This window comes from Lontra canadensis, unplaced genomic scaffold (genome assembly GCF_010015895.1).
Source record: "Lontra canadensis isolate GAN:19392208 unplaced genomic scaffold, GSC_riverotter_1.0 scaffold40, whole genome shotgun sequence".
Lineage (NCBI taxonomy): Eukaryota > Metazoa > Chordata > Mammalia > Carnivora > Mustelidae > Lontra > Lontra canadensis.
In genome coordinates this window covers 11275830-11300620 of record NW_022631034.1, presented here as the reverse complement: position 1 = coordinate 11300620, position 24791 = coordinate 11275830, and the positions used below count along the sequence as shown (strand labels likewise).

Here is a 24791-nt window from a genome sequence, read left to right as displayed (position 1 = left end):
TAAAAAGGATTTTAAAAGTCACGAAGTTTAGCTTCATTGTTTTGTAGTGAGAAAACAGACAACCAAATGTGATTTAAGCAGTTTGCTCCAAAATGTTGTTATCCGTATTAACTGCACGAAAGCTATGTTTAGGGTAGTTAAATCTAGGCTAGTGGTCTTTACAAGTTGGATTATGAACAGGAAAATCAACTAAGCATTATTAACTATGTAGTATGATATAAATATGAAGATCCAGGGACGCCTGGGTAGCTCAGTGGGTTAAAGCCTTTGCCTTTGGCTCAGGTCATGATCTCAGGGTCCTGGGATCAAGCCCCACATCGGGCTCTCTGCTCAGCGGGGAACCTGCTTCCCCCTCTCTCTGCCTGCTGTTCTGCCTACTTTTGATCTCTCTCTCTGTCAAATAGATAAATAAAATGTTTTTTTTTTTAAAGTAGATGTAGAACAGATACAGAAAAAAGCTAGAGACAACATATTTCCATGACTAAAATGATAAAGGAGTGGTAAAAGAACTATAAAAAGGAAAGCAAAATAACAGAAGGGAATAGTCTGAAAGGAATAGAATGGAAGGTAAAGGAGACATTTCAGTTCTTTGCTGATGCTGTTGATTGTAATGAATTTACATGTCTCAGTGTGGTAAAGAGTTTAAGCAACATGAATGAGGAGATGAAGGAAAATCTAAAATATGTTGCTTGTGGCTGTATAAAAGGGTAGAAGTGGAAGGTTAATTTAGCCTTTGACTTGTTCAGCCATTACCATTTTTCTGATTTTTTTTTTTTGTACATCTTTTTGCTTTTTTATAGGGTCCAGTAAATCCTTTAGGGCCACCTGTACCCCATGGGCCCCATGGTGTCCCAGGCCCCCATGGACCTCCTGGGCCTCCAGGGCCTGGAACTCCAATGGGACCATACAACCCTGCACCTTATAATCCAGGACCACCCGGTCCTGCTCCTCAGTAAGTACTGAGTTTGGTTCTGGGGTCCCCACCCGCCCAAAGATTGTAGCTTTTGGTAAATTGCATTTTTATATTTCTTTCTTTCTTTTCAGTGGTCCTCCAGCTCCTTATGCTCCCCAGGGGTGGGGAAATGCATATCCACACTGGCAGCAACAGGCCCCTCCTGATCCAGGTAAAAGACATTTATTATTCATGTGTAATCTATATTATCATTCCTGTTATCCTCCTAGATTTTCTAATGTCAGTTCTACATTGTGTGCATTTTCTGCACTGACTCTTTCAGCGGGAGTTTAAGTTTCTGGTTTTACCAGGGTGTATAAGAATGGTGTGTATATGGTTTGTTTTCAGTGAACTTTTTTCTACTTGAATTTGGCTTTCTGCCCTTTCAAAGTGATAAGAGCAGAGTGTTAAAAGCCAGAAGCTACAGGAAGAAATACAATGTCTTAGTTTTAAATACTTGTGCCATCAAAATGTGTAATGTGTTAATTGTGACATTATCCATGAAAGAATAGTGTACGTTTATTTATAGAATTATCTGAGTGTCTAATGGAGCATTTAATACTTGAGTATTAAACTTTGAAGTTCTCAAATATAAAAGCCGTTTTCATATTCCTGATATGGTAACCTCACATATTAGTAAAAAAAACAGGGCTGTGTTTAATGTCTGCATGTTAGAACTCAAAAATACATTAAGTTATATGTTTTCTCTGTTCAGATCTGGATTTTATATATACATTCTATTTTGTTCCTGCATCTGCCATCTTCTAGTTTTCTTTTCATGATGGTCAAAGGGGCATTCATCAAAATCAGTTAACACTTATTTATGATCCTTCTTTCTCACCTACTACCTAACTTTTAGGCCTCTTTCACTGGAGTAGTTTCAAGGAAGGTACCGAATTATGGATTCCTTTCCACACTAGTGTATTTATTTTTTAAAAGAACCTAAATAATTTATTTAAATGCAATTGTTTTAGTGAGTTTGATTAAACATTCTTGTTATTTAAATGTGGCCCTATATCATAACATACTTTAATTTCATAGGAAGTATGCTCTTTGGAATATGATTGCACAGCATGACAATAAGCAAATAACTACAACTACACTCATTCAAGAAACAACTTCAGTGTGCTAGGATGTGGGTATGCAAAGATTAGTTTATGTTCTGTAGCAGAAAAGTGCACTCTAAATGTTAGCAATGCTATGATGGACTGAGAGTTAAATATAATTTAGTGTATAATAGTATAAACATCTTTTAAGAATGAAAAGACTTTCCATTCCCTCTTGTAAGCCAACTGGGATGCTGTGATTAGACAGAAAAATCACATAATTTAAGAGATTCAAGAGTTTGAGTGAGTTAAGTGGTGAATTTATATTGAGAAACTTGGATTTGTAGGATTGCACCTTATGAGCACTGTTTGGATCAGTAACATGATTGAGAGAATGTTGGGAATTAGAAGTAGTCTCTATCACAGTCTTGATTTCACACTGGGAGTAGTAGTGATGAAGTCACCACATTAAGAATTGGTTGATGAATATGGCTTACAGCATTGCCTTTGGAAAATGAAGTAACCCATTTAGCTAAAAGATGGTAGCTAGGGTTAGATATTGCTTATATTAGATTTTGCATTATGTAAAAACCAAAATAATTTATTTAGATAAAACTTCTGGTGAACTTATTAACATTCTGGTATTTAAATGTGGCCATGACAAAGTTCGTATTTTCTGAACTAAATCTTTTTCTATTAAAAAAAAATGGGCTGGGGCGCCTGGGTGGCTCAGTGGGTTAAAGCCTCTGCCTTCGGCTCAGGTCATGATCCCAGGGTCCTGGGATCGAGCCCCGCATCGGGCTCTCTGCTCAGAGGAGAGTCTGCTTCCTCCTATCTCTCTCTGCCTGCTTCTCTGCCTACTTGTGATCTCTGTCTGTCAAATAAATAAATAAAATCTTTAAAAAAAAAAAAAATGGGCTATTGGGGCGCCTGGGTGGCTCAGTGGGTTAAGCCTCTGCCTTCGGCTCAGGACATGATCTCAGAGTCCTGGCATCGAGTCACACATCGGGCTCTCTGTTCAGCCGGGAGCCTGCTTCCCCCCCCCCCACCCCCCGTCTGCCTCTCTGCCTACTTGTGATCTGTCAAATAAATAACTAAAATCTTTATTTTAAAAAAATGGGCTATTAAGAATTTATGTAGAAGTCAAGAACTTAGATTTCAGAGTGAGACGGACCCAGATAAGTCCTAATGCTACACCTTTAATAATTGTGTGATAGTAAGCAAGTTTTTTAATCCCTCTGTATCTTTTTTCTTACCTTTAAATGATAAATGAAGGATAATCTTGTTGAATGAATAATTAATAAAATCTCTGTGTATGTATTAGTTATGTCTAACTGTTGGACTGGTTCTGTTACACCCTCTACACATTCAGGAGTTCAAGTATCATTTTCTGAAGTCTATTTTGTCTTAGTTTCTCTGGCCAGAGATGGTGTCAAATGAAATACTTGTATTAGTATATAGGTAATGACATAATTAAGATATAAACGTGCAGCTTAGAAAAGCAGTGCATTTATTACTTGAGGAAGGTTTGGAGGGTGGATTATGCCTTAAAATTGTATTACCTTAGTCATTGTATCACTCTAGAAATCCTTGCTCCTTTTTTCTCAAACTTTATTAAACAGCTGAGACTTGATGCCCATTTGGGATAAAGGCTACACAGATTTCATATAGATACAGACTTTGGCTAAGGAAATTACATTTTCCTTGATGATATAAACTTTAAGATGTATCTGTAGTGTCATACGATATTCTTCGTATAAAGGACAGAATCAAGAAGAGATTTCTGTTTCTGACTGAGAGATCTCAAACTGTTACTGCATGAGTTTGATTTTTATGAAGGATGAAATGAGGAAGCATAACATGGTCAAAGACCAGATAATGAACATGGCAACCTCTGAAAAGTACAAGCAGTTTATTGTGTTGGAAAAATATTGACAAATGGGGAAAGATAGGGCTAGAATGGGAAGGACAACCCAAGGGGTTAGATCATTAAAGATACTGAGTGGTGATAATGTTGCACTTAAAAGCTTTGACAACCCTGAAGATTCTGTGGGATTAATGAAGAATTTCAAGTAGGGCAATAATATCAAGTGTATGTTTTAAGATAATTATTATAAAATATGAGATGAAATACAGCTAATCTGTTTATTTTTTAAGATTTTTATGTTGGCTCTACATCCAAAACAAGATAGGACAGAATTCATAGTTCTCAGATAATTGTTTCTTGTACACATTAGTTCCTAGAAATCCTTTGTTTTAGTCATTTGCCATGTAGAACTGCTATGCTTGAGGCAAAACCAGTTTAGGAAAAAACTAAGGCAGCAGGATGGTTTGAGGCAAAGCATCAAATTTGGAGACAAAAGATGTTTATTCATATCCTAATTCTGCCACTCAGCTAATTTTCTAGGAACATCATTTAATGTCTGTACCTCACTTTCTGTAATTAAAGCTAATGAATGTTAATTAATAGAATTGAAAACTTCCCATTTACTATTTATTTTTTGATAGCCATTTAATTTGTGGTCTACCAAAGAGTATGTATGTGTGTGAGAGAGAGATTACAGACTTAAGATGCAAACGTTGAACTTGTGTTTATTCTAGCTAAGGCAGGAACGGATCCAAATTCAGCAGCTTGGGCTGCCTATTATGCTCACTATTATCAACAGCAAGCACAGCCACCACCTGCAGCTCCTGCTGGTGCACCAACTACAACCCAAACCAATGGACAAGGTAACTATGGTAATTAAAGAATTTATTTTGTATGTAGAAGTAGAAACTTGTGTTTGGAATTATATATGAAGTACATCAATGTATAAAACCTAAAATTTTACAATATTTAATTATAGCTTCAGTGAGCAGACTTTCCGTTTTTGAAAATAAGTTTGAAATAATTGCAAACTTTCATAAAAGTTTAAGTTGTAAGATACATTACAGAACACCCAGGTAACCTAGTTGTTAATATTTTATCCCCACTGCCCATTTGTCCCATTATCCTGTCATACATGTCCATATCCATTACCAGTAGTTTTTCAGGACCATTTTAAGATCAGGCTGTACAAATCATGTCCCAGTAACCTTAAGTACCCTTTCTGCGTTACTCCAAAAATACATTACCATCATACAGCGCTCTTAAACAGTCTTTCAGCATTGATACATCATTACTGTCCCAATGCAGAACCCTTACTCAGATTTCACCAGTTGTCCCCTCAGTTTCTCTTTTCTGATCCAGGATCCCATCCGGCAAAAAAGGACATACATTTTGTTTTATGTAATGACAATCAGATCAACATAGGTTCCTTCAACTTTTTCTCACAATAATAACGTCATGCTCTTGAGGTCCTATTTGGGAGTTGGCAGTACCTCAGAAATAATCCTGTGCTCTTAGGCATTATAGCATGGGGTCACATAATGTTGACCCGCTTCATTCCTGGAGATGGTAACCATAGTCACTTCATCATGTTGGTGTTCACCAGGTTTCTATACCATAAAATTGCATTTTTCTCTTTGAAAGTAAAAATTGTTGGAGAATTTATACTGAGATTATAGGAGTATTCTATTCCTAACAGCAGCTTTTATGATAACATTCCTGATTCAGCTACAACTATGATGATAATTTTTTTTACATCATTCATTTTATATTTATATATCTTAGTTGGTATTGTACTGTAGAGAAGAAGTATTTTTTCTATTTATACCAGTATGGCCTCCTGTTTTATTCAACATGTCATGTTTTAAACTGTCTATACTATTTGATTATCAGATTGCCCTAGCTTTGGCCAATCAGGAGTACCTTCAAGATGGCTCCTGTATTCTTTTGACATGTCTGTCATTCTTTTAAGCACATCCTTACTTTCTTGCACAATAACATTATTTTGTGCTTCCGGGGCTCAAGCTTCTAGAATCAGCCATTTTTCCAAGGAGCCCTGATTCCGTTTAATAAATACCATCATCCAAGAAACCAAACTCAGTGTGTTCATTGCTACCAAGGTGTCATTGCTTCTAAATCCTTTCAGCATAAAGAGCTCGGAAATTTACCTGTATGTATAGCTGTATACACAGTCATGAAACAACATAAATATTTATACATGTATATATTTCTAAGACTGTTGTATCCCCTGTAATTCCATTATAACACTTCAGGGTTCTTTGTAGCTTTTTCCCTTTCCATGCTTATAAATTGTGAAAGACCTTGTATATTCAGTGGTTTCCTTATTTAACCAATGAATTAAATGCTCAGTGTAACTATTCCATTGTATATAGACAGATTTTTTCTGTTGACTGTCTCTATACCTCCTGCTTCCTGTGTCTTTGGCAGGAGCAAGAATCCCACTACCACACAGCGCCCTCAGTCACTATGGCAGGCTGCTCCCAATTTCTCCACTCAAGGAACAGAAGAATAGGGCCAAGAATGTCTTTGGAAACCCTTAATCTTATTTGTTTTTGTTTTTCTTAAACAAGGAGATCAGCAGAATCCAGCTCCAGCTGGACAGGTTGATTATACCAAGGCTTGGGAAGAGTATTACAAGAAAATGGGTATGTTCTACATTTCTTTTTTATACATTTAATTAAATTGAAATTGAAGCATTTAGTAAATACCACATAGAAGGATGAAGATTCCGATAAAATGATGTTTGAATTTTTTTTTATTACTGAGACTTTTTTTATATTTAACTTTTAAAATCTTGAAGTGGAGAATAGTTGAATGCATTCTAAAATCACTGAACTTTTAGGTGTATTGGGATTGTTACAGATAATTCTTAAGTTTGTGGTCACATAACAAAAGTCTTTTTATTTCTAAATGCATTTGTCAACCACTTAATAATTGAAACTAAAAATTGCTCCATTGGCACACATAACACTGGATATTACTTGGCTTTTGTCAAAGATAGTTACATGTATTAGAAGCCTAACTGGCATAGGTTAAATTCTGGAGTACCAAGCAAAAAAAGGGTTGTATGTGGTATTTTCTGCTGCAAACTAAAACTGACAGTGACATACTACGTTAATTACTTAAATAATATTTGCATATATGAGAAAGGAAAAAGTCACCCAGAAAAGCCATTTCCATTCAGTAATTGTAGAGCATATACTACATGCCAGACGTAACGATAGAGCTGAGAATGTGATTATGGGCATAATAGCTAGGAGCCCCTGCCCTTCTGGTTATATTCTCATGGAGGATACAATTGTTAATCAAGTACTTTGCCAAGTATATTACTACGAACTGTTATGAATGAAAAGAACTATATTTCCACTAACACATCATTTGTATATCTACTGAGTGGTAGCAGCAGATTTTGAACTCCCAAGAGGGCATAAATCCCAAGTCTATCTCCCAAATTTGCTTTTTCCTGGGGCCACTTGGAACCTGGGAATTATTACTGTTAACTCTTGAATAACAATGTAAGTTTGAACTTAATGGGACTACTTATAAGCAGATTTTTTTTCACAGTACTGTAAATGAATTTTCTTTATGATTTTCTCAGGGTTTTTGTTCTGTTTTGTTTTTTGGCTTAGTCTTTTGTAGAATACAGTATGTAATACTTAAACGTGCAAAATATGTGTTAATTGTGCTATCTGTAAGACCTCTGGTCAACAGAAGGCTATTAGTTCGGTTTGGGGGAAGTCAAAGTTACATTTGGGTTTTCAACTGTACAGGGGTGGGTACCCATAATCCCTGAGTTGTTCAAGGGTCAGATGTATTTCTGAACAAATAGTTTTTGCTTTTAGAAGCCTGTGGTGTTATTCATCTAAAATTAACACATGTATACCACAGCCACTTGTCATAAAAGAAAGCTAAACAGACTTATCCATCTTTCACTGGTATAGAACAGATCTAAAGATGGTAGAATTTTCTCATAAGATACAGTCTATTTGAGATTCTCAATGTAAATTTCAATGTTTTCTTTGCCCATGGATGTTTTGTCATCCTCCACAGAAAGAAGAAATTCCAGAAGGGTAGTTATATTAATCTTTTTGTGTAGGATACATTTACCTGGTGATAAGAATGTTCTACAGAGCTTGATAATCTGTTTAAAGAAAGAAAAATTGTTTTCCTCCCAAACAGTATATTCTATTTAGGGTGATAATATAATTTATTGTTCAGATACGGATAGTTCGAGAATAACTGAGGATGCTATTCTGTCAGAACTTAGGGTCACCCTAACTTTTATGAAATAGTGTCACCATTTTAAAGATTTGAACATTTGCAATTGCTGCAGTTAAAGATCATTGGATCTGACTTGAATTTTCACAGTGGTTAATATGCCAGAGATGTTCCCTATGTTAATATTAAAAATGAGTAAAAATAGGCCTGTTTGTGGACTAGAGGATTATTGGGGAATTGGTACAACTTGTGTTTTTGTGTATTTTATCATTCATTTGCAGCATAGCCATTAATTACTGTTTAACTTTTTTATACTTGCCCAAAGTGAGGGGTGTGTGTTGAATGTAATCTGTGAGGTCTTAATACCATTCAGATTTTTAAGGGTAGACTTCTCACCTTGCCATTCTTTTTTCATTTTCTATCTTTACTCTGCTGACTGTAAAGTTTTAATTTTATACATAGTGTCCTGGACTCTGTTGAATCCTTTGTGGAGAAAAAAAAGTTACAGAAATAATTAAATAATACTGTATTTGGCTTAAGAACCTCCTTATCCCCTACCTTTTTTTTTTCCCCCTTTCCCCAGTTGTGTGTTTTTCTGTAGCATGACAGTGATCAGCTGTTAATTTATGGAGCAAAGGATCCTCTCACTTATAAATCTTAAAATAATGTTAAATTGCCAGGTCTTTAATGATAGCTACAAAGTCCATTTTTTCCTTTAAAAGTTCTTTTGTTAAATGACTGGTTGCTTTACCCTCATTTCTCCTAGGTGCATTACTGGTCTTTAGGTAGGATACTTTTAGAACAACCACACATAAGTGACCTTAAATTAGTTTTTAAGATTGATCTTATGTATGTATGTTTCTGTGTATGTATTTAAAGTAATCTGTATACCAACGTGGAACTGTAACACACAACCCTGAGATCAAGTCATATGCTTTACTGAGACAGTTTTCAAAATTGTTTTATTTTACTTTTTTATTAAGATTTTTATGTTTATTTCAGAGAGAGAGCTTGTGAGCAAGGAGAGGGACACAGGGGGAGAGAAGCAGACTCCATTCCAAGCGTGAAGCCCAATGCGGGGCTTGACCCCACCACCCTCAGATCATGACCTGAGCCAAAATCAAGAGTCAGGTGTTTAAGTGACTGAGCCAGCCAGATGCCCTCAAAATTTTAAATGAAAGGGAAGAAAGTAATAAAATATTAGGGAGATAAAAATCTTTATCTCCAAATCCAACTCCCTTGTTTGGAGAGGCCAAGTTGAACTCTTCCAGTGGCAGAGCTGGGATTTTCTAGGACTTTGGACATTCCAGTTCCCAATCCAGTGTCCTCTTTACCAAACTGGACAGATTGTCCCAGCTTTTGAAGGCAAATTTCAGCTGCTTCTCTTTTATTATTATTATTATTTTTTTTTTTTTTTTAAGATTTTGTTTTCTTGACAGAGATCACAAGTAGGCCAGGGGGTGGGGGAAGCAGGCTCCCCTCTGAGCAGAGAGCCCGATGAGGGGCTTGATCCCAGGACCCTGGGATCATGACCTGAGCCAAAGGCAGAGGCTTAACCCACTGAGCCACCCAGGTGCCCTTCAGCTGCTTCTCTCTCTCTTTTTTTTTAAAGATTCTATTTATTTATTTCACAGACAGAGATCACAAGTAGGCAGAGAGGCAGGCAGAGAGAAAGGGGGAAGCAGGCTCCCTGCCGAGCAGAGAGCCCGATGGGGCTCCATCCCAGGACTCTGGGGATCATGACCTGAGCCGAAGACAGAGGCTTTAACCCATTGAGCCACCCAGGCACCCCCTCAGCTGCTTCTCTTAACACGAAATACTAATACTATAAATTTGTCATTGTTTGCTTATAAGTAAATAAGCCTCTTGAAACAGGAGTTAAGTTTTTAAATCTGAATTTCCTAGGATTTTTTTTTGAAGATCTTATTTATTTGACAGAGAGAGATCACAAGTAGGCAGAGAGGCAGGCAGAGAGAGAGAGAGGGGGAAGCAGGCTCCTTGCTAAGCAGAGAGCCCAATGTGGGGCTTGATCCTAGGAACCTGAGATCATGACCTGAGCTGAAGTCGGAGGCCCAACCCTCTGAGCTACCCAGGTGCCCCTGAATTTCCTAGGATTAACACCATCAGAATTTAGGAGAGAAAGTCATAAAGATGAGATTATAGAGAGTTAATGAAGGAACTTTTAAATTTTAATAAGGAATGGCAGCCAACATGGAAGGGTAGGTATTTTTGAAGCTAGAATGAAGGAAACTTTTGTAATAAGTAAACACCCTAAAGAGATGAAACAGGATTTCAAAGTAGAGACTGGCAGTTACCCTTTGGAAGAGGGATAGTGAAGGCATTTTTGGAAAAGCTGAGAGTTGAGGAAAGCCCTTACAGTGTTAAACACTGGTATGGTAGACTGTCACCTTTGGTGTGTGGTACCTTAATGGGTAAAGGCCCAGGGGGGTGGGTGGTGGAGGGTGAGTGGTAGGGAAAAAGTGGTTGTGGGAAAGATGCAGGTGTTTAGATAATTTAGAGTGTTGGGCTGTAATAATAGAATGTTATATATGAACTCTAGGCCAAGTCTCATTTCTTGAGTAAAATGAAAGTAAAACCAGGGCGCCTGGGTGGCTCATTGGGCTAATCCTCTGCCTTCGGCTCAGGTCATGATATCAGGGTCCTGGGATCAAGCCCCACATCTGGGCTCTCTGCTCAGCAGGGAGCCTCCCCCTACCCCTCACCTGCCTCTCTGCCTACTTGTGATCTCTCTCTCTGTCAAATAAAAAATCTTTAAAAAAAAAATGAAAGTAAAACCTCTTACATATTGTAAACTTATATGTAAATATTAAGTAGTGTTCTAAAGCATAAACTAAAACTATCTGGCCTCAAAACAGTTTTTGAACCTAAGGATAAAGGGAGCAAGCTAAGGACATTCGTAAAAGGGGCACAGAGGCACAAAAGGATAGGAGATAGCCAAGTCTGAAGTAGATAGGAAGAGTTCTTCGGTTACTTTCTGCAGGGCAAGATGAATCACATTTGTCCCTCAGATTGGAGGCATGAGTTGAGTTTTGCTTTGGACACCTTCAAGATTGGAGTGTGAGGTGGTTACAACTTACCAAGTGTTTATTTTCCTTAGAGTCTAACATGTTTACCTTTCACTTTCTGCAGAAATACTTGAGGGGAGGGGTAGGAAACATTTGAGTTTGATGAATTTTCTTAATGTGTCTCCCTGTTTCTACCATCTTATATTATTTTGCCTCTAATAAAATGAGTATCTTGACAGTGATCAGTTCCTTTTTGTAAACCCAAAGTAAGAATTGTTGTTGTCTTAACCAAGTTTGGCCTTAAATCAGCAGGTTTTCAGGTGTATAGTTTGTAAGAGACATTGTGTAGTTTTATTACTGTTGATAATCTGGGGTATTTGGCAGTTGTCATTGAAACCTGTTTCAGATTTGCTTTAATTTAGTGTCTCCTCATAGGATCAGTATGTTAAACTCAATTCCTCTTTGAAGAGCATTAGGAAAAGCAAAAATAAGAATTTTGTTTGTATTACATGGGATTTCTCTGCTGTTATTTATAGAACGGAAGTTTTTCTTGGGTTTTTAAAGTTACTCATAAATGTTAAAATTCTGTTCACTTAATTGCTTCTATTCAGCCAGTTTTGTGATGCTGATAGACACTAATTTTTGCAACTATATAAAGTTAACCTTGTTGGCAATATCCAGCAAAACATAAAAACAGCTTTCTCTGTGTCTGTGCTTCAGTATTTTTTGTCTAGCCATAATTCATCAGGTCAAGTAATTACAAGCTAAATAAAATTCTCAAAGGAGCTAAATAAGAAAACACGTGTTCTTTCTCACCACCTTTTTATTTCAAAAATTTTATACCTTCAGAAAACTGTAAATTAATACAGCAAACACCCATATTTATATTTTCCACTCAAATTCAACACTTCTTAAAAGCTTACCGTATGTACATTGTGTCTGTGTGTGCGTACGTATTAAATATTGTGCCTAAGCCTTTACAAAGTTAAGTTGCAGACTTAGATTATTTCAGTAATATTATCAATGTACACACCATATTTAAATTTCCTTGATTGTTAGGAAAGTGTCTTTTGTTGCTGTGTGTGTGTTTCGTTAAGTTTTTTTTAATCCGGAGCCAATTTTAGTTTTGTGAATATATTTAGGTTGTTAAGTCTTTTTAGTCTCTAAATTCAGAAGTTACACTGCCTAGAAAAAGCTGCTCATGAAAGCTGTGGGTTTTACGTTTCATTGGTCACTGTTGCTTTGAGCCTCTTCAGTAATTGTCAGGTTACTTTTAATATAATTTTGTTGTGATTTGAATACATTGGATTGCAACTCTTAACATCTTATTAAAAGGTATCTTGAAGATTAGTCTTTGTACATACAGGTTATAGGTTACTAATCAGGAAACAAAAATCTCGACAAGATCTTAAAAAAATAAAATATTTAATAGCTTTCAGGTGGGGTTTTTTTGTTCTCAAAAATGTTCTTTTTCTCCATCAAGGATTTACATTTTATTTAAAACCTATAGTGTAACATCCAAATGAATAAGACAAAAAAATAAAGGTCTTTCCCATCCCTGTGCCCAGCATCAGTGTACCAGGGTACCATAGATTGCTTACTTGAAGTACTTTCCAAACTCATTTTAGAACATTAATTTTCAAATTTTGCATTGATTTAAGATACTTAAATCTTCTCTTTTCCTAGTTAAAACTATGTGGATGGTTTCGATTTTGTTTTTTATTGATAGTCATACTCTAGAACTAAAAGTTAATGATTAATATAAGGCAAAAAGAAACAGCATTCTGATTTTTTTTGAATTGCAAGAATCGTTTTCTAATGACTATTTAAAATAAAATAGGACACTAATGAATATATAAAATAAAACAGGAGCAATTCTGACCCTCTGTGCTTGTCTTTATAACCTGTACTTACAGTGGATATAATTTTGTATTAAAATTTAGGGGGTTTTTTTTAGGTCAACAAGGGCAGACACAAGATTATTCAAAAGCTTGGGAGGAATATTACAAGAAGCAAGGTATTGTTTTTATTAGAAATGAGATTCTTTTGGGCTTTTAATTGTGGTTACAGCAACAAAGTTGTTCTGTTTTCTCAAAGGTCAAGCAGTTCCTGCTCCTACTGGTGCTCCACCAGGTGGTCAGCCAGATTATAGTGCAGCCTGGGCTGAGTACTATAGACAACAAGCAGCCTACTATGCCCAGACAAGTCCCCAGGGAATGCCACAGCATCCTCCAGCACCTCAGGTATACTAAACTTGCTAATGTATTGATTTCTGATCCAATCATGTTTTCTGCATGTTTACTGTTTTGTCTGGGATTATGTTTGCCTTTTTAATTTTTATCTGGCATAGCATAACTAAATGAAGTACCTTGGTGTATTGTTTGGGTTTTTGTTTGTTTTTTATAAATGCTTTCTGGCATCTGAGTGCTGAATATTTCTACAATGCCTTTGATTTTAAAAATAAATTTTTTTCCCCCAGGGATTTGCAAATCATGCAAGAAGCCACCACCATTTATATTAACCAGTTTTTCTTTCTTAAAGGATTCACTCCTGAGTTAGCTCCATTTAAAGGATTTTCTTTAACTTTTTGTGTATTTCTTATGTATCTCTTCTGCACAGGGCCAATAATAAGAAGTGGACAATACAGTATTTGCTTCATTGTGTGGGGGAAAAAAACCTTTGTTAAATATATGGATGCAGACGACTTGATGAAGATCTTAATTTGTTTTTGGTTTAAAATAGTGTTTTTTTTTGTTTTTTTTTTTTTTTTTGAAAATGTACAAAATAATCTATCACTACTGATAGGAGGTTAATATTTCTGTGTAGAAATGAAAATTGGTTTGTTTTTAGTATTTAGTGTAGATGTACACATTCCAGCAAATGTATTTGCAACTATTATGTGGTCAATGCTTTGTGATATAAATGTACTTTTTCAATGTATACTTTCACTTTTAAAATGCCTGTTTTGTGCTTTACAATAAATGATATGAAACCTCCTGTGTCGGTAAGTTGGATATGTGGGTATTTAAAGGATTCATAATTTCTTAGCAGTGATAAATTAAGATACATATACACAAATATATAAGCTTTCCCCATGAAATATTAATTGAGTTTTTAAACACTGGCATGTTTTTTCCCCCTTGCAGTATAGTAGTAGATTGGAGGATCTTTTCCATTTATTGTATTTGGCTGTTTCAGCACAAGTAATCCTGATATCTTCATTTTTTTTCCCTTCTGTTTGATTAAAACCTGCATGTGTGTACAATGATCTTTTGGCATACTTCCATTGAATTAACAGTGAAATTTCCTTTTATACATGACCACTGTTTCAGATCTGTACTGCTGCTATAACAGTTAACCTTTCTGTTCTTAATTTAATAATTACTTGATTTCCAAGACTGTTTCAGCATAACTAATTTTAAACAGTTTTCGGATAGTGAGTATGAGTAGTTGAATAAGAAGTTTTTTCATGTAAAGAAACTTTCAATGTATACAATATTAGTGTGTTTCTTTTTAAATTTAGGGTAGAAAAGTGAATAGTATGCAAAAAGTATAGCTACAGTGCATCTGCCATTGAAACATTATTGGGGTATGGAAATGTTCAAGCTTTTTCCTTTTTTTTTTTTTTCTTTTTGCAGTATAGATAAGCTTTGTTTTGTAAATGCACAAGTCCAATCATTGAATCAACTTGATTTTTTATGTACTTGAAATCACTTTATTACTCTATAACACTCATGCTGAAGTTCTGATATTTTGTTGAAATCCATTGTTTACTCTTTGCATATTTGTTGGCTCTTTGCATATTAATATATTAGACTACATGCAAATACAGTCTGTCTTGCCATTGTCTGTTGAAGTGCAGGTTTGATCCAGCCAGTATAGAACTAGCTCTGTAGGGGTGAGGAGGACTGTGCTGTGTATCATCCTTGATTGTGTTCCTTCAAGGAGCATTGCACTGTAAGTACATCAGAATGACAAATTGATGAACTGCAACAGTATCTTTTTGTCAATGTTCCACATAATGTAAATGCCATACTTTGTGTGAATATTATGTTGGAATACAGTGCTGATATCTTGGAAAACCATAACTGCTTCTTAATTTAACATAGAATAATACATAGGTCTGTATTTTTTTTTAAGTGAGCTTAATGGGTAAGTATTTTTTATATGCTTTAGCTATAGCTAAAGAAAACTGATCATTAAAATTGAATAGTATTACTCATTGGTGCTCCTAAAAATATTGTTTTTCAGTGTACAGTATGCATATCTTCTATATTAATATGAAAGACTTGAATGTATCAGACAGAGAAGTGGTTTTCAGTTTGCAAATATTAAGCAATGTAGCAGTTTAACACCATTTCATAAATATATATTAATTCTTTCATTGGTGGGGAGCACCAGTTCTGAATATTAAGGGAGATGTACAAGGACATAAATGTTGAGATTACTTATAGGGTAGAAGATAGCAGTTCAGTTCATTATAGATATTTTGAAATGTTTTTGATTGTTTCATAGAATCTGGAGTGACTTCCCTTGCCCTTATTTAGATATGGATATGTAGTTCTAGTTTCAAGTTTAATAGTTAAGGAGTTAGTTATGTGTTATCTTTAAGAGTAGGGTTATTGACATGAACAATTTCAGTATTTTGCATGATACTGTTTTATAGATGACCTTTTAGGAAAGTGGTGCATTTATTAATTAAACTGAAGAAATAGCTCAGTTGGATTCAGTTTCATAACTCACAAATTGGAGGCTGTTGATTTTGATTCATTTAAGGTTTAAAATCTTTATTAATTGCAAACAGTGCAATTATTTATACTTCACAGTGCCTTCCCAGACCTTCCACCTTAGGTTCTGCTGCAAAAAGCAACAGGTAAGCACAACCTAAGGACATATATAAATAAATATTTCAGTACATTAATGTTGTCCCTGTGAGGTTTTTGTGCTTGTGTAATTCAAAAGCAATCTGCTACTGCTTCCCCAAAATGTATTTTGTTATTTATGCTACCATTTCAGTGGAAAGTCTGTAAGTTGTTCAAACAACTGTTTACATTTCTGGGTAATGGTTTTTGGGGGTTTTTTTTGTGTTTGTTTTTTTGTTTTTAATGAAAAAAAGAAAAATGATGAGTAGATTGCTGCTGTAATTGAACTACATCCAAACTTTTTGTAATCTTTTCCCAACTATAGAAGGATTGTTAAAATTAAGAAAGAGCAATTACATAGTTTTCTAGATTTAGGATATCACTTGATTAGAAACTTCAACAGCCTTCACAGTCTTTTTCTGATTGACAGGACATTTTCTTTGCCCTCCAAAGCTATGGAGTCTTTCTTTTTGTCTTATTCTTGAAGTATAATAATTCAGTAAGGACATTATGGGTCAGAGTTTTATTATATGACTTTTTTTTTTTTAGACAATTCAGTTTTCATAATTTTTATATACACTGAAAAAGAAAAATTTATAAGGAATATTGGCAGTATGTTTTTGTTAAGGCATGTGCATCAGTGAAATGTTAACTGTATAGCAAATAACCTTTCATAATCTGTATAGCAACCAGTATTTTTCTGATTTATAATATTTTAATAACTGACGCTGCATTTATTTTAATTTTTGCCAGTTTAAAATGTTTGTGTTCTTATAAATGATTTTAACTGGTACATATTTTGAGTTAAGATGAATGTATTAAAGCAGCATCATATCAGTTTTGTTTATTCAATTTCTAAAATGTGCTGATCCTTTTTAAAAACTCCTGCTTATCTCTGCAACAAAGAAAAATATTCAAAAATACTGCCTTCATTTTCACACACAGTGCTGAAGATGCTGCAAGCACCAAATCATAGCTCATAAAATCAGGTCCTGAGATAGTTACCCATAAAGAGGAATCCTTTGAGTGTATGCCATTGGTGAGCCGATGAGCATGGACCATAGAAGGGCTCAATGTAGAAGGTAAAATTGGCAAATCATAATTGAAAAATATGAAATGTATTCCCATACATAATATGGTATAGGGTGTAATGTACCTGCTTTTGATCACTTTTCATTTTAAAGTGCTATTCGCTTGATCTTAAATGTTCCATGAACTGTTAAATTTTGTAAGTTGTGTAGTTACTGCACCACATTTATGTGTGTGTATGTATTGTTTTAATAGATGATAGGTATGTTAAGAATGGTAATATAAAGGAGCTCTTTGAAACTAAAGAGCCTGTCAAGTTTTGGTTAGTCGTAGTATGCATTTTTATAAAATATAGATGAATGCTAATAGATTTTGGGGCATTGTTTCTATCTCGAGAGTTTTTTTTAATTCATTACCATAAGCCTTCACTGATACTGCATTTTTTTAAAATGGCGCTAATCTTAACCATGAAATAAATGGAAAGCAGAAAAGGTGAGCCAGTTGACTTGAATGCAATGGATGTTAGGAGTGGTAGAAACAATGTTTAGATTGAAATTTAACTGATTTATTTTATTTAGCACTTAAAAAAAACTTGACAATGTGTTTCGTTTTTTAAAAGATATTTTAGTGTGGTGAAACGTAGAATTCTTATGGTTTCATGTTTCTTTTAGAAATGAAAAGTATACTTTTACTTAATTAATGAAAATGGTTTTAATACTAAAACTAGAGATTTAATACTAGTTGTTTATAAACATTATAAAATATTTCCTTAGCCAAGCACCTTGGTAGTTAATTCATAAGGGTGGGTTTGGGTAGGAGTAGCAGAGTACCTTAAGAGGGAAATAGGAATATATGCAGAAGTGATAACATTTGTTTGAATACTCTGCCAGGAGAACCAGCTCTACCTGGAAACATCTGTTGTCTAGAATAAGGATGTAGAAATGATCAATGAGGATGTCTTTTTGTTTTCTGAAAATTCTGCCTCATTTTAAAATGTATTTTAACAATACCTAAAGATAATTTTGACTCTGAAAATAACCTTATTTTTTGTTTAGTCACTTGAGTTTTCTTGCCACAGTATAAATTTCTGAGGGATTTTTTAAACTGGTGCTTTTAAGAAGCAAATCCCAAGGTTTTATTTTCTTCAATGATAGCCCTATAGAAACTCTTAAATGTATTTGCGCATATATATATATATTTTTTCTTATGCATGCTCGATGCATTTTCGTCCTGAGAAAAGTGTTCTCTACAGAAACTACCCGTGTGTAAAAAGAAGATTGGCTTAAAATGGCTACTGTGATGGGAACAGTGTCTTAGGGAGATGCAGCTTGGACTTGAGGTAAATTGAATACTTTACAAACTGTGGTTTAGAGTTTGTTTTAATGACATTGTATGTAAAAGGGCACATGATTGCTGTAATTTTGTATTGATTATGGTTTCCTCAATAAAAAAATAAATGTACATTGATCAATATTATAAAGGAGTACTTTGTTTCTTTTCTAAAATATTGAAAGACTGTTTTTTAATACAGAAGTTACTTTATTGAGTTTACATTGTAAAATAAAATTGTCTTCCAGAAAACTAAAATATAAAACAACTTGGTAATAGAACATGGTAGTTAATTATTTACAAACTCAAAGAACAGATTTTAAAATTGAAGACTGTGCCATTTTTTTTTCCTCTTAGATCTTGAAACTGTCCATATGTTAAAAGTGTTTTCTCCTGCATAAACTACTGATACAAAGTTTTCTCACTAAAATATAATTTGTCAGGCAAGGTCACAACATAAATTTGCTTTGTAAGCTTGAATATATATTACACACATTTGAAAAGTACATGTTAATATTTGTTCTCAACACTCAGAACTCTATATAGGCAGTGGTTTCCATTAAATTTTCTCTGACAGTTGTTTCTTGAAAGTCTTAGTTTTGTTCTCCATGCTCCCCCTTACCCTTGAAAGGAATGGTACCCCTTCCCCTTATCTGCTTCAGAAAGACTTTGAAACTACAACAAGAGAATGATGTATTAAGGAAAACTCAAATTGATAGGTTCCAAATTCATTAAGTCTCTGCTATTTCGGACTAACTTTAGGTATAAATAGCTCATAAAAGACATTCTTTCATGCAAAATAATATAATTTTTTAAATATTACTACTGTAAACTTAGAATAATTGAGTAAAATTTCCACTTTGCCCCATTAGATACAAATTAACTTCTGCATTTAATAAGGTGATGAATCTGGTGATCATTTGGAAAGGAAGAAGGTATTCTTTAGATGAGCTTGTGTTTTGAAGACTATTATGAAAAGGAATAAAAAGTCAACATAGTGGCACTTCTGGTTTCCATTTTGGCCCCGCCACAGAAAACATGATGTAGTAAGAAAGGGGGAGGAGGGGGAGAGAGAAAGTTCCAGGGAGAGGGAAGGGGAGCTAGTAGTCGTCCGCTAAAAAAGAGAAGAAGAAAAGTGATTTTTTTTTTTTAAAGGATAAAAATAATTAAATAGAATAAAAATTCTAGATTAAGTGATTAATTCTTACTTTCAATTGTAAGAATACAGGTACTAGCTGCAGAGCCTTTGTTGTTGACTGCTTTACACATATATTCTCCTTCATCTTCTGGGAACGTTTCTGGTAAATAAAGGCAATAAGTTTCTCCTCTTTCAATATATTGGTAGTCTTCTCCATCCTGTAGTATTTCTCCTTCAAACCACCATGTAATTTCTGGTTTGGGTTCTCCTGTTACTTTAACAGTAAATCTAACTGGCTCACTGTCTACAACCGAGGTGTTTTTTAGAGGCTTCTTGAACCACGGAGCTCCTGATCTCGTTTGCTCCTCATCCTCAATAGTGGAACCATTCATGATGCTACCACCATCTTCTTCCTCTTCGTCTTCTCTTTTCTATATTAAAATAAGTGCATTCAAGTTGGCATTTAAAGTAGCAGTTCAGTAATGTTTTAGTAATAGAATTTCATGTGTAAATGGGTTTTTGCTTCCCAAAGACCATGAAACTCTGCCTACTACAATGTGTACTTTACAAAACATTCCACTGACTTGAAAGCTATTAAATTATTTTTAATCCCACAAAATTCTAAGAGCATATTTGAAAAATAAAGATTATCTAAGCCTTGTACCTTTTGTAGTGCTGCATCAATTTCCTTTTGTTCAAACTGCATCCGTAATAACTTTTGCTCTTCAATTCTTCTTTGTTCTTCTTCTTCTCTTGCCTTAGCCATTTGTTCAAATCTAGCTTTCATATTCACTTTATGAGTAAATGGGGCCTCACTTTTTTTTGCAGGCTTGACATCAACATCTTCTTCCTTTATGAAAGGGGGCCAAGAATAAGAATTGCTTGTTTTCTAGAAACCAAGAGCTAAACATTAATAGTTAATTAAGTTGTCATTTATAGGAACAAAATAATTAGCCATGTTTGGTTTACATATTTGTGCTATGGTTGGATGTAAAGATTTTCACTATCCCCTAATTTGGAAAAGATGAAGTTTTATTTGAATACGTCTCCTGACAACCCTTTCCTCCCAGTGTAAAGATGATACAGTATCACTGGAGTCCCAGTGTTTCTAACAGAAAAGGTTGGGGATGTTCTACTTTTTAACTATTAAAATACTCCCTTGTCACAAGATTGTCCATCACTCTTCACACTCCTATGTAATACAGAAAATGCAGTTTCTGCTATTTTCTACTTCATGATTTCCTTCCTCACCGTTCTTAGCTAATAACTGTTCTTGAGATGAATTTCATCCAACAAAATTTATTGATGGTCAAATGGCAGACAAGAGTTTTTGCAGGTAGAATAAATGGGAAGATAACTGAAAGAGGCAGTGACTGGAAGTTGGGGAAATCACTGAGTTGAAGTAGGTGGTTAGAGTAAGAGCTAGAAACCATGGAAATAAGGGATTAATCTAAGATTCAACTATTAAAACAGTGTTGAATCTATAAAGCAATTTGGTGATAAAGAGGTCACTAGTGGCTTTTGAGGGAGGTGTTAGTAGCCTAGGGTTATTAGTACAGTTAATTCAGGGTTTCTAAAGTACTTTAGCTATAGTTTCTAATCTACTTAGACTTTTATGGATCTGTCGGAAATCTCACCATTTATATTTCACAGTACTAAAGAGTGCTTCAAGATACCACATCCAACTGAAGGACATTGTGAAACAAGCTCTAAAATAATTGCCTATTATAAGAAAAATCTTGGTGTATGGATGTTTTGCATCAGTTTGAAGTATTGTACCTCAGTTCAACGAATAACAAAGGAGGAGTTGGATAGTTTTTGTTTTCTTGAATCAGATTTTTATTTAATGTTGGAAAATCCTAGAACATCAGATACAACCTAATGGGTAAATTCTACTTGTGCCATTAACACAAATATTTCAGTTTGAAATGATAAACCTAACGCCTGTTGATAAACTAATGCCAGACTACAGTTGAATGCAAATGAATGATGTTACAATGGTTTTTTATTAAGAAAAAGGCTAAAAGATATGTTAAATACTGGTTTGCTTACTGCAGGTTTATCTCAATGGGCTTTTCTGAGTCTTAAAAAGGACTTCTGTTCATATAATAGTTAATTTTATCCTTTGTTTATCAGATCTTCAAGATAATATTTTGGCAGGTATGATAATTGCCGTTCTGAGTCCCTCCAGTTATCTTGCTTTCTGGATTTAAGGATAAAAATTTTGTGCAGATTCATAACTGTTAACTTACTTAGCTACTTCAGACCTGCCTTTAGAAAATAAATTCAGTGAGTGCCTCATGAACTGAGAGAAAGTTTATGAACAGTCTTTCATTTCCTAAGTGTTGCTCTTTCTTGAATCCTTGAACAGCCAGGTTAAAAATGTTTCCAGGAAATGAATCTATGGAGAGTCATGTTAAATGGAATGATCTTTGTTCTCTAGGTATATTCTTAGAGTATTGACACCTACCATAAGAATATCAAAGGAAGCACAGTTGGGCAGTGAACTTGAGATAAAAGCGAGCATAAGAGATAGTTTTGGAGTATGCCTTATTAGAAAACTAGAAAATCAAACACCATAAGGCAATTAAGTGATTTAAATACCAAATGAGTTACACAGATTAAGGGCTACAAGGATCTGGGATAGAATTATTCAATTAGGGGAGGTTACATGGATGAGGCAGACCTTGAAAGATGTCTGGAATAGAAGCAGAAGACATTGAAATTGACATTTTTAAAAGAGGAAACCAGATAATACCAGATAGGGAGAAGGGAGTCCTCTAGAACTTGATTACACTCAATGCCCAAACAATGCTTTAAGGATATCTCAATGACCCTTAATCTAGAGAGATGAAGAATATCAGCATCCTTCACAGTCACGGGTTACAGGTTAACCATGTCCTAAACTCGTCCTTTTTATGCCAGTAATAGCAATAAAACAATAAGTCACCTACCTTATTTTTAATTGTACCTAAATATTCTGTAGGTATGACTGTTGGTGAGGTTTCACTACCTTTAACACAAAAACGGGAGCAAGTGCATGGTGACTGAACTTTTCTTTACCTTCTGTGATATATTTCTCTCAAAAAATGGACTGATCTTGAGGTCATCCAACCATTAAATGTTGGTGTTCTCCAGTTTTATCATTCACCTTCCAACTATTAACTCCTTGAAGATGGCTTTGTCTACCTATTTATTTTTTTAAAGATTGATTTTAGGGAGTGGGGGGAGGGGTAGAGAGAGAATCTTAAGCAGACTCCCAGCTGAGTGCAGACCTCAAAACCCTGAAATCATGACCTGAGCCTAAACCAAGAGTCCGATGCTCAACCAACTGAGCCATCCAGGTGTACCCAGCTATTTTGATAGATTTTAATACTATCCATAATAGTTAGAATCTATAGCTCCAGGCTCTCACCTGAACTCAGTACCTATGCTCCAGAATGCCTTTACCTTATCCAAATATAGTTCAAACTTTATCCAAAACTATTCATAGACCTCTAGATCTTCTGAATTCTTTGTAGTATCATCTAGTTTCCCTGGTAATCTTGAGGTAATGTTGGGCTTCTCAGCAACTACCTACCCATAAGCAGTCTGTTACCCAGTTTGGTTAAAAATTGGGTCCATTTTTCTCCCTGCATGCTAACTTCATGCCTTATCCCTGTCTTTTAGTTCATTCTCCATGAACCCAGGATTCTTTAAAACTACAAGCCCTTCATTACTCTGTCCAGAAACTAATTGTTAACATTGTTCCCAGATCATAATTCCTGCAAGATTAAAAACACCCAGTATTAGCTAGCTACTACTTTTCCAACTTTACCATCCATTATGCTATGAATCGTGCCTTTGAGCAAAATTTCCATTCCCCAGATAAGTTTTTACAATCTTCATGTAAAGGTTATAAAGGGGCACTCATCCCTCTAATTAGAATGCTTCTAAGTTTTATTCAGCCTTCTCACTTACAGCTTAAATGTAATCTCAGCACTGTTAAACCTCTCATACAATTACTGATTCCATCTTATTTGATCCCATAACATTAAATGTATAACTCCTATTTTAACACTTAAAGCTAAAATTATAATTATTTTCCTATATCTCATTAGGCTGAACTTTTTGAAGGCACATTATATTCACTTTCATGTACCCAGAACAACACAAGGCCCAACATAGAAGCTGTTAGCAATAGCATTTGCTTTTGGCAATGACAAAATTATTTCCTACCAGCCCAGGCCCCAAGTCCTCCAGGTTTAGTGTATGTCACACAGAGTTCAAATCCATATCAGCTTCAGGGCACTTGCGTAGTGCAGTCAGTTAAGTGACCAACTCAGTTTCATTTCAGGTCATGATCTCAGGGTCATGACCCTGAGCTGCTTTGGATTCGGCTTAGCATGGAGTCTGCTGAAGTTTCCCTCCCTCTCCCTCTGCCCTTCCCCCATGCCTCTCAAAAATAAATAAATCTTTCTAAAATGCATATCAACTTAATTGATGAATATCTGATGTTCCATAGCATCTCCTTTTGTCTAAAACAACTTGTGATTTCCTTCCAAACTTTATTCCCATATTATCTATGTTTGTGTATACCCATTTTAATTCCTCTTCCTCTCATCTCCATCACCATCCCCAAGTCGTCTTAGTTTCATATCCTACATTCTAAACTATTTTCTCCATTCAATCCCTTTTTCAAATCCTCATCAAGCCTTCTCTGACCATCCTATACAAAATAGTACCCTACATTGTTAATTTCCATAGCTTTTACGTACTTTTTACTTACTATTTTGTTTCCTATCCTCCCTGTTAGATTCTAAACACAACATGAGCAAAGATTGTAGGTTTATTTACCAATGTAGTAGTCCCAGTGTCCAAAACAGTCCCTGGAACGTAGTAGGCATTAAAATAATTTTTTAATGCATTAATCTAAAACCATCTTTAGCTTAAGTATGATCTATGTATAAAGATGCCTATTTGACAATATCACTTCATATTTTAAAAACCTCTTCAATGGGGGCACCTGTGTGGCTCAGTGGGTTGAAGCCTCTGCTTTCGGCTCAGGTCATGATCCCAGGGTCCTGGAATCGAGCCCTGCATTGGGCTCTCTGCTCAGCAGGGAGCCTGCTTCCTCCTCTGCCTGCCTCTGCCTACTTGTGATCTCTGTCAAATGAATAAATAAAATCTTAAAAAAAAAAATCTCTTCTATGAATAATAAAGCAAAATTCCTTAACATGGCATCTAAGACCTTGCGTGGCCATCTTGTTTGTGCTTGCATCATCTTCATCATTATCCTTTGCTGTTCTTTACAGTCTGTTTGC

At 35.1% G+C, this 24791-nt stretch overlaps 2 protein-coding genes across 25 annotated transcripts in view; one reads left to right on the top strand and one right to left on the bottom strand.

The window, feature by feature from the left end:
* FUBP1 (far upstream element binding protein 1) overlaps positions 1-18497 on the top strand; it is a 34475-nt gene extending 15978 nt beyond the window's left edge. For 6 of the 19 annotated variants that reach the window (XM_032870163.1, XM_032870162.1, XM_032870156.1 and 3 more), the window contains 8 exons: positions 801-952; positions 1045-1124; positions 4600-4737; positions 6457-6531; positions 13088-13147; positions 13228-13373; positions 15957-16003; positions 16938-18497. In XM_032870163.1, coding sequence (XP_032726054.1) covers positions 801-952; positions 1045-1124; positions 4600-4737; positions 6457-6531; positions 13088-13147; positions 13228-13373; positions 15957-16003; positions 16938-16968 — 729 coding nt within the window. In that variant the 3' untranslated portion in view covers positions 16969-18497. The other 13 variants (XM_032870166.1, XM_032870165.1, XM_032870169.1 and 10 more) reach the window with 9 other exon arrangements.
* Positions 18498-18539: 42 nt separating this feature from the next.
* NEXN (nexilin F-actin binding protein) overlaps positions 18540-24791 on the bottom strand; it is a 56146-nt gene continuing 49894 nt past the window's right edge. For 4 of the 6 annotated variants that reach the window (XM_032870173.1, XM_032870177.1, XM_032870178.1 and 1 more), the window contains 3 exons: positions 20153-20338; positions 19559-19919; positions 18540-19464 (listed from right to left, as the gene is read on the bottom strand). In XM_032870173.1, coding sequence (XP_032726064.1) covers positions 19451-19464; positions 19559-19919; positions 20153-20338 — 561 coding nt within the window. In that variant the 3' untranslated portion in view covers positions 18540-19450. Of the gene's footprint in view, positions 19920-20152; positions 20339-24791 lie in introns of all 6 variants that reach the window. The other 2 variants (XM_032870176.1, XM_032870179.1) reach the window with 1 other exon arrangement.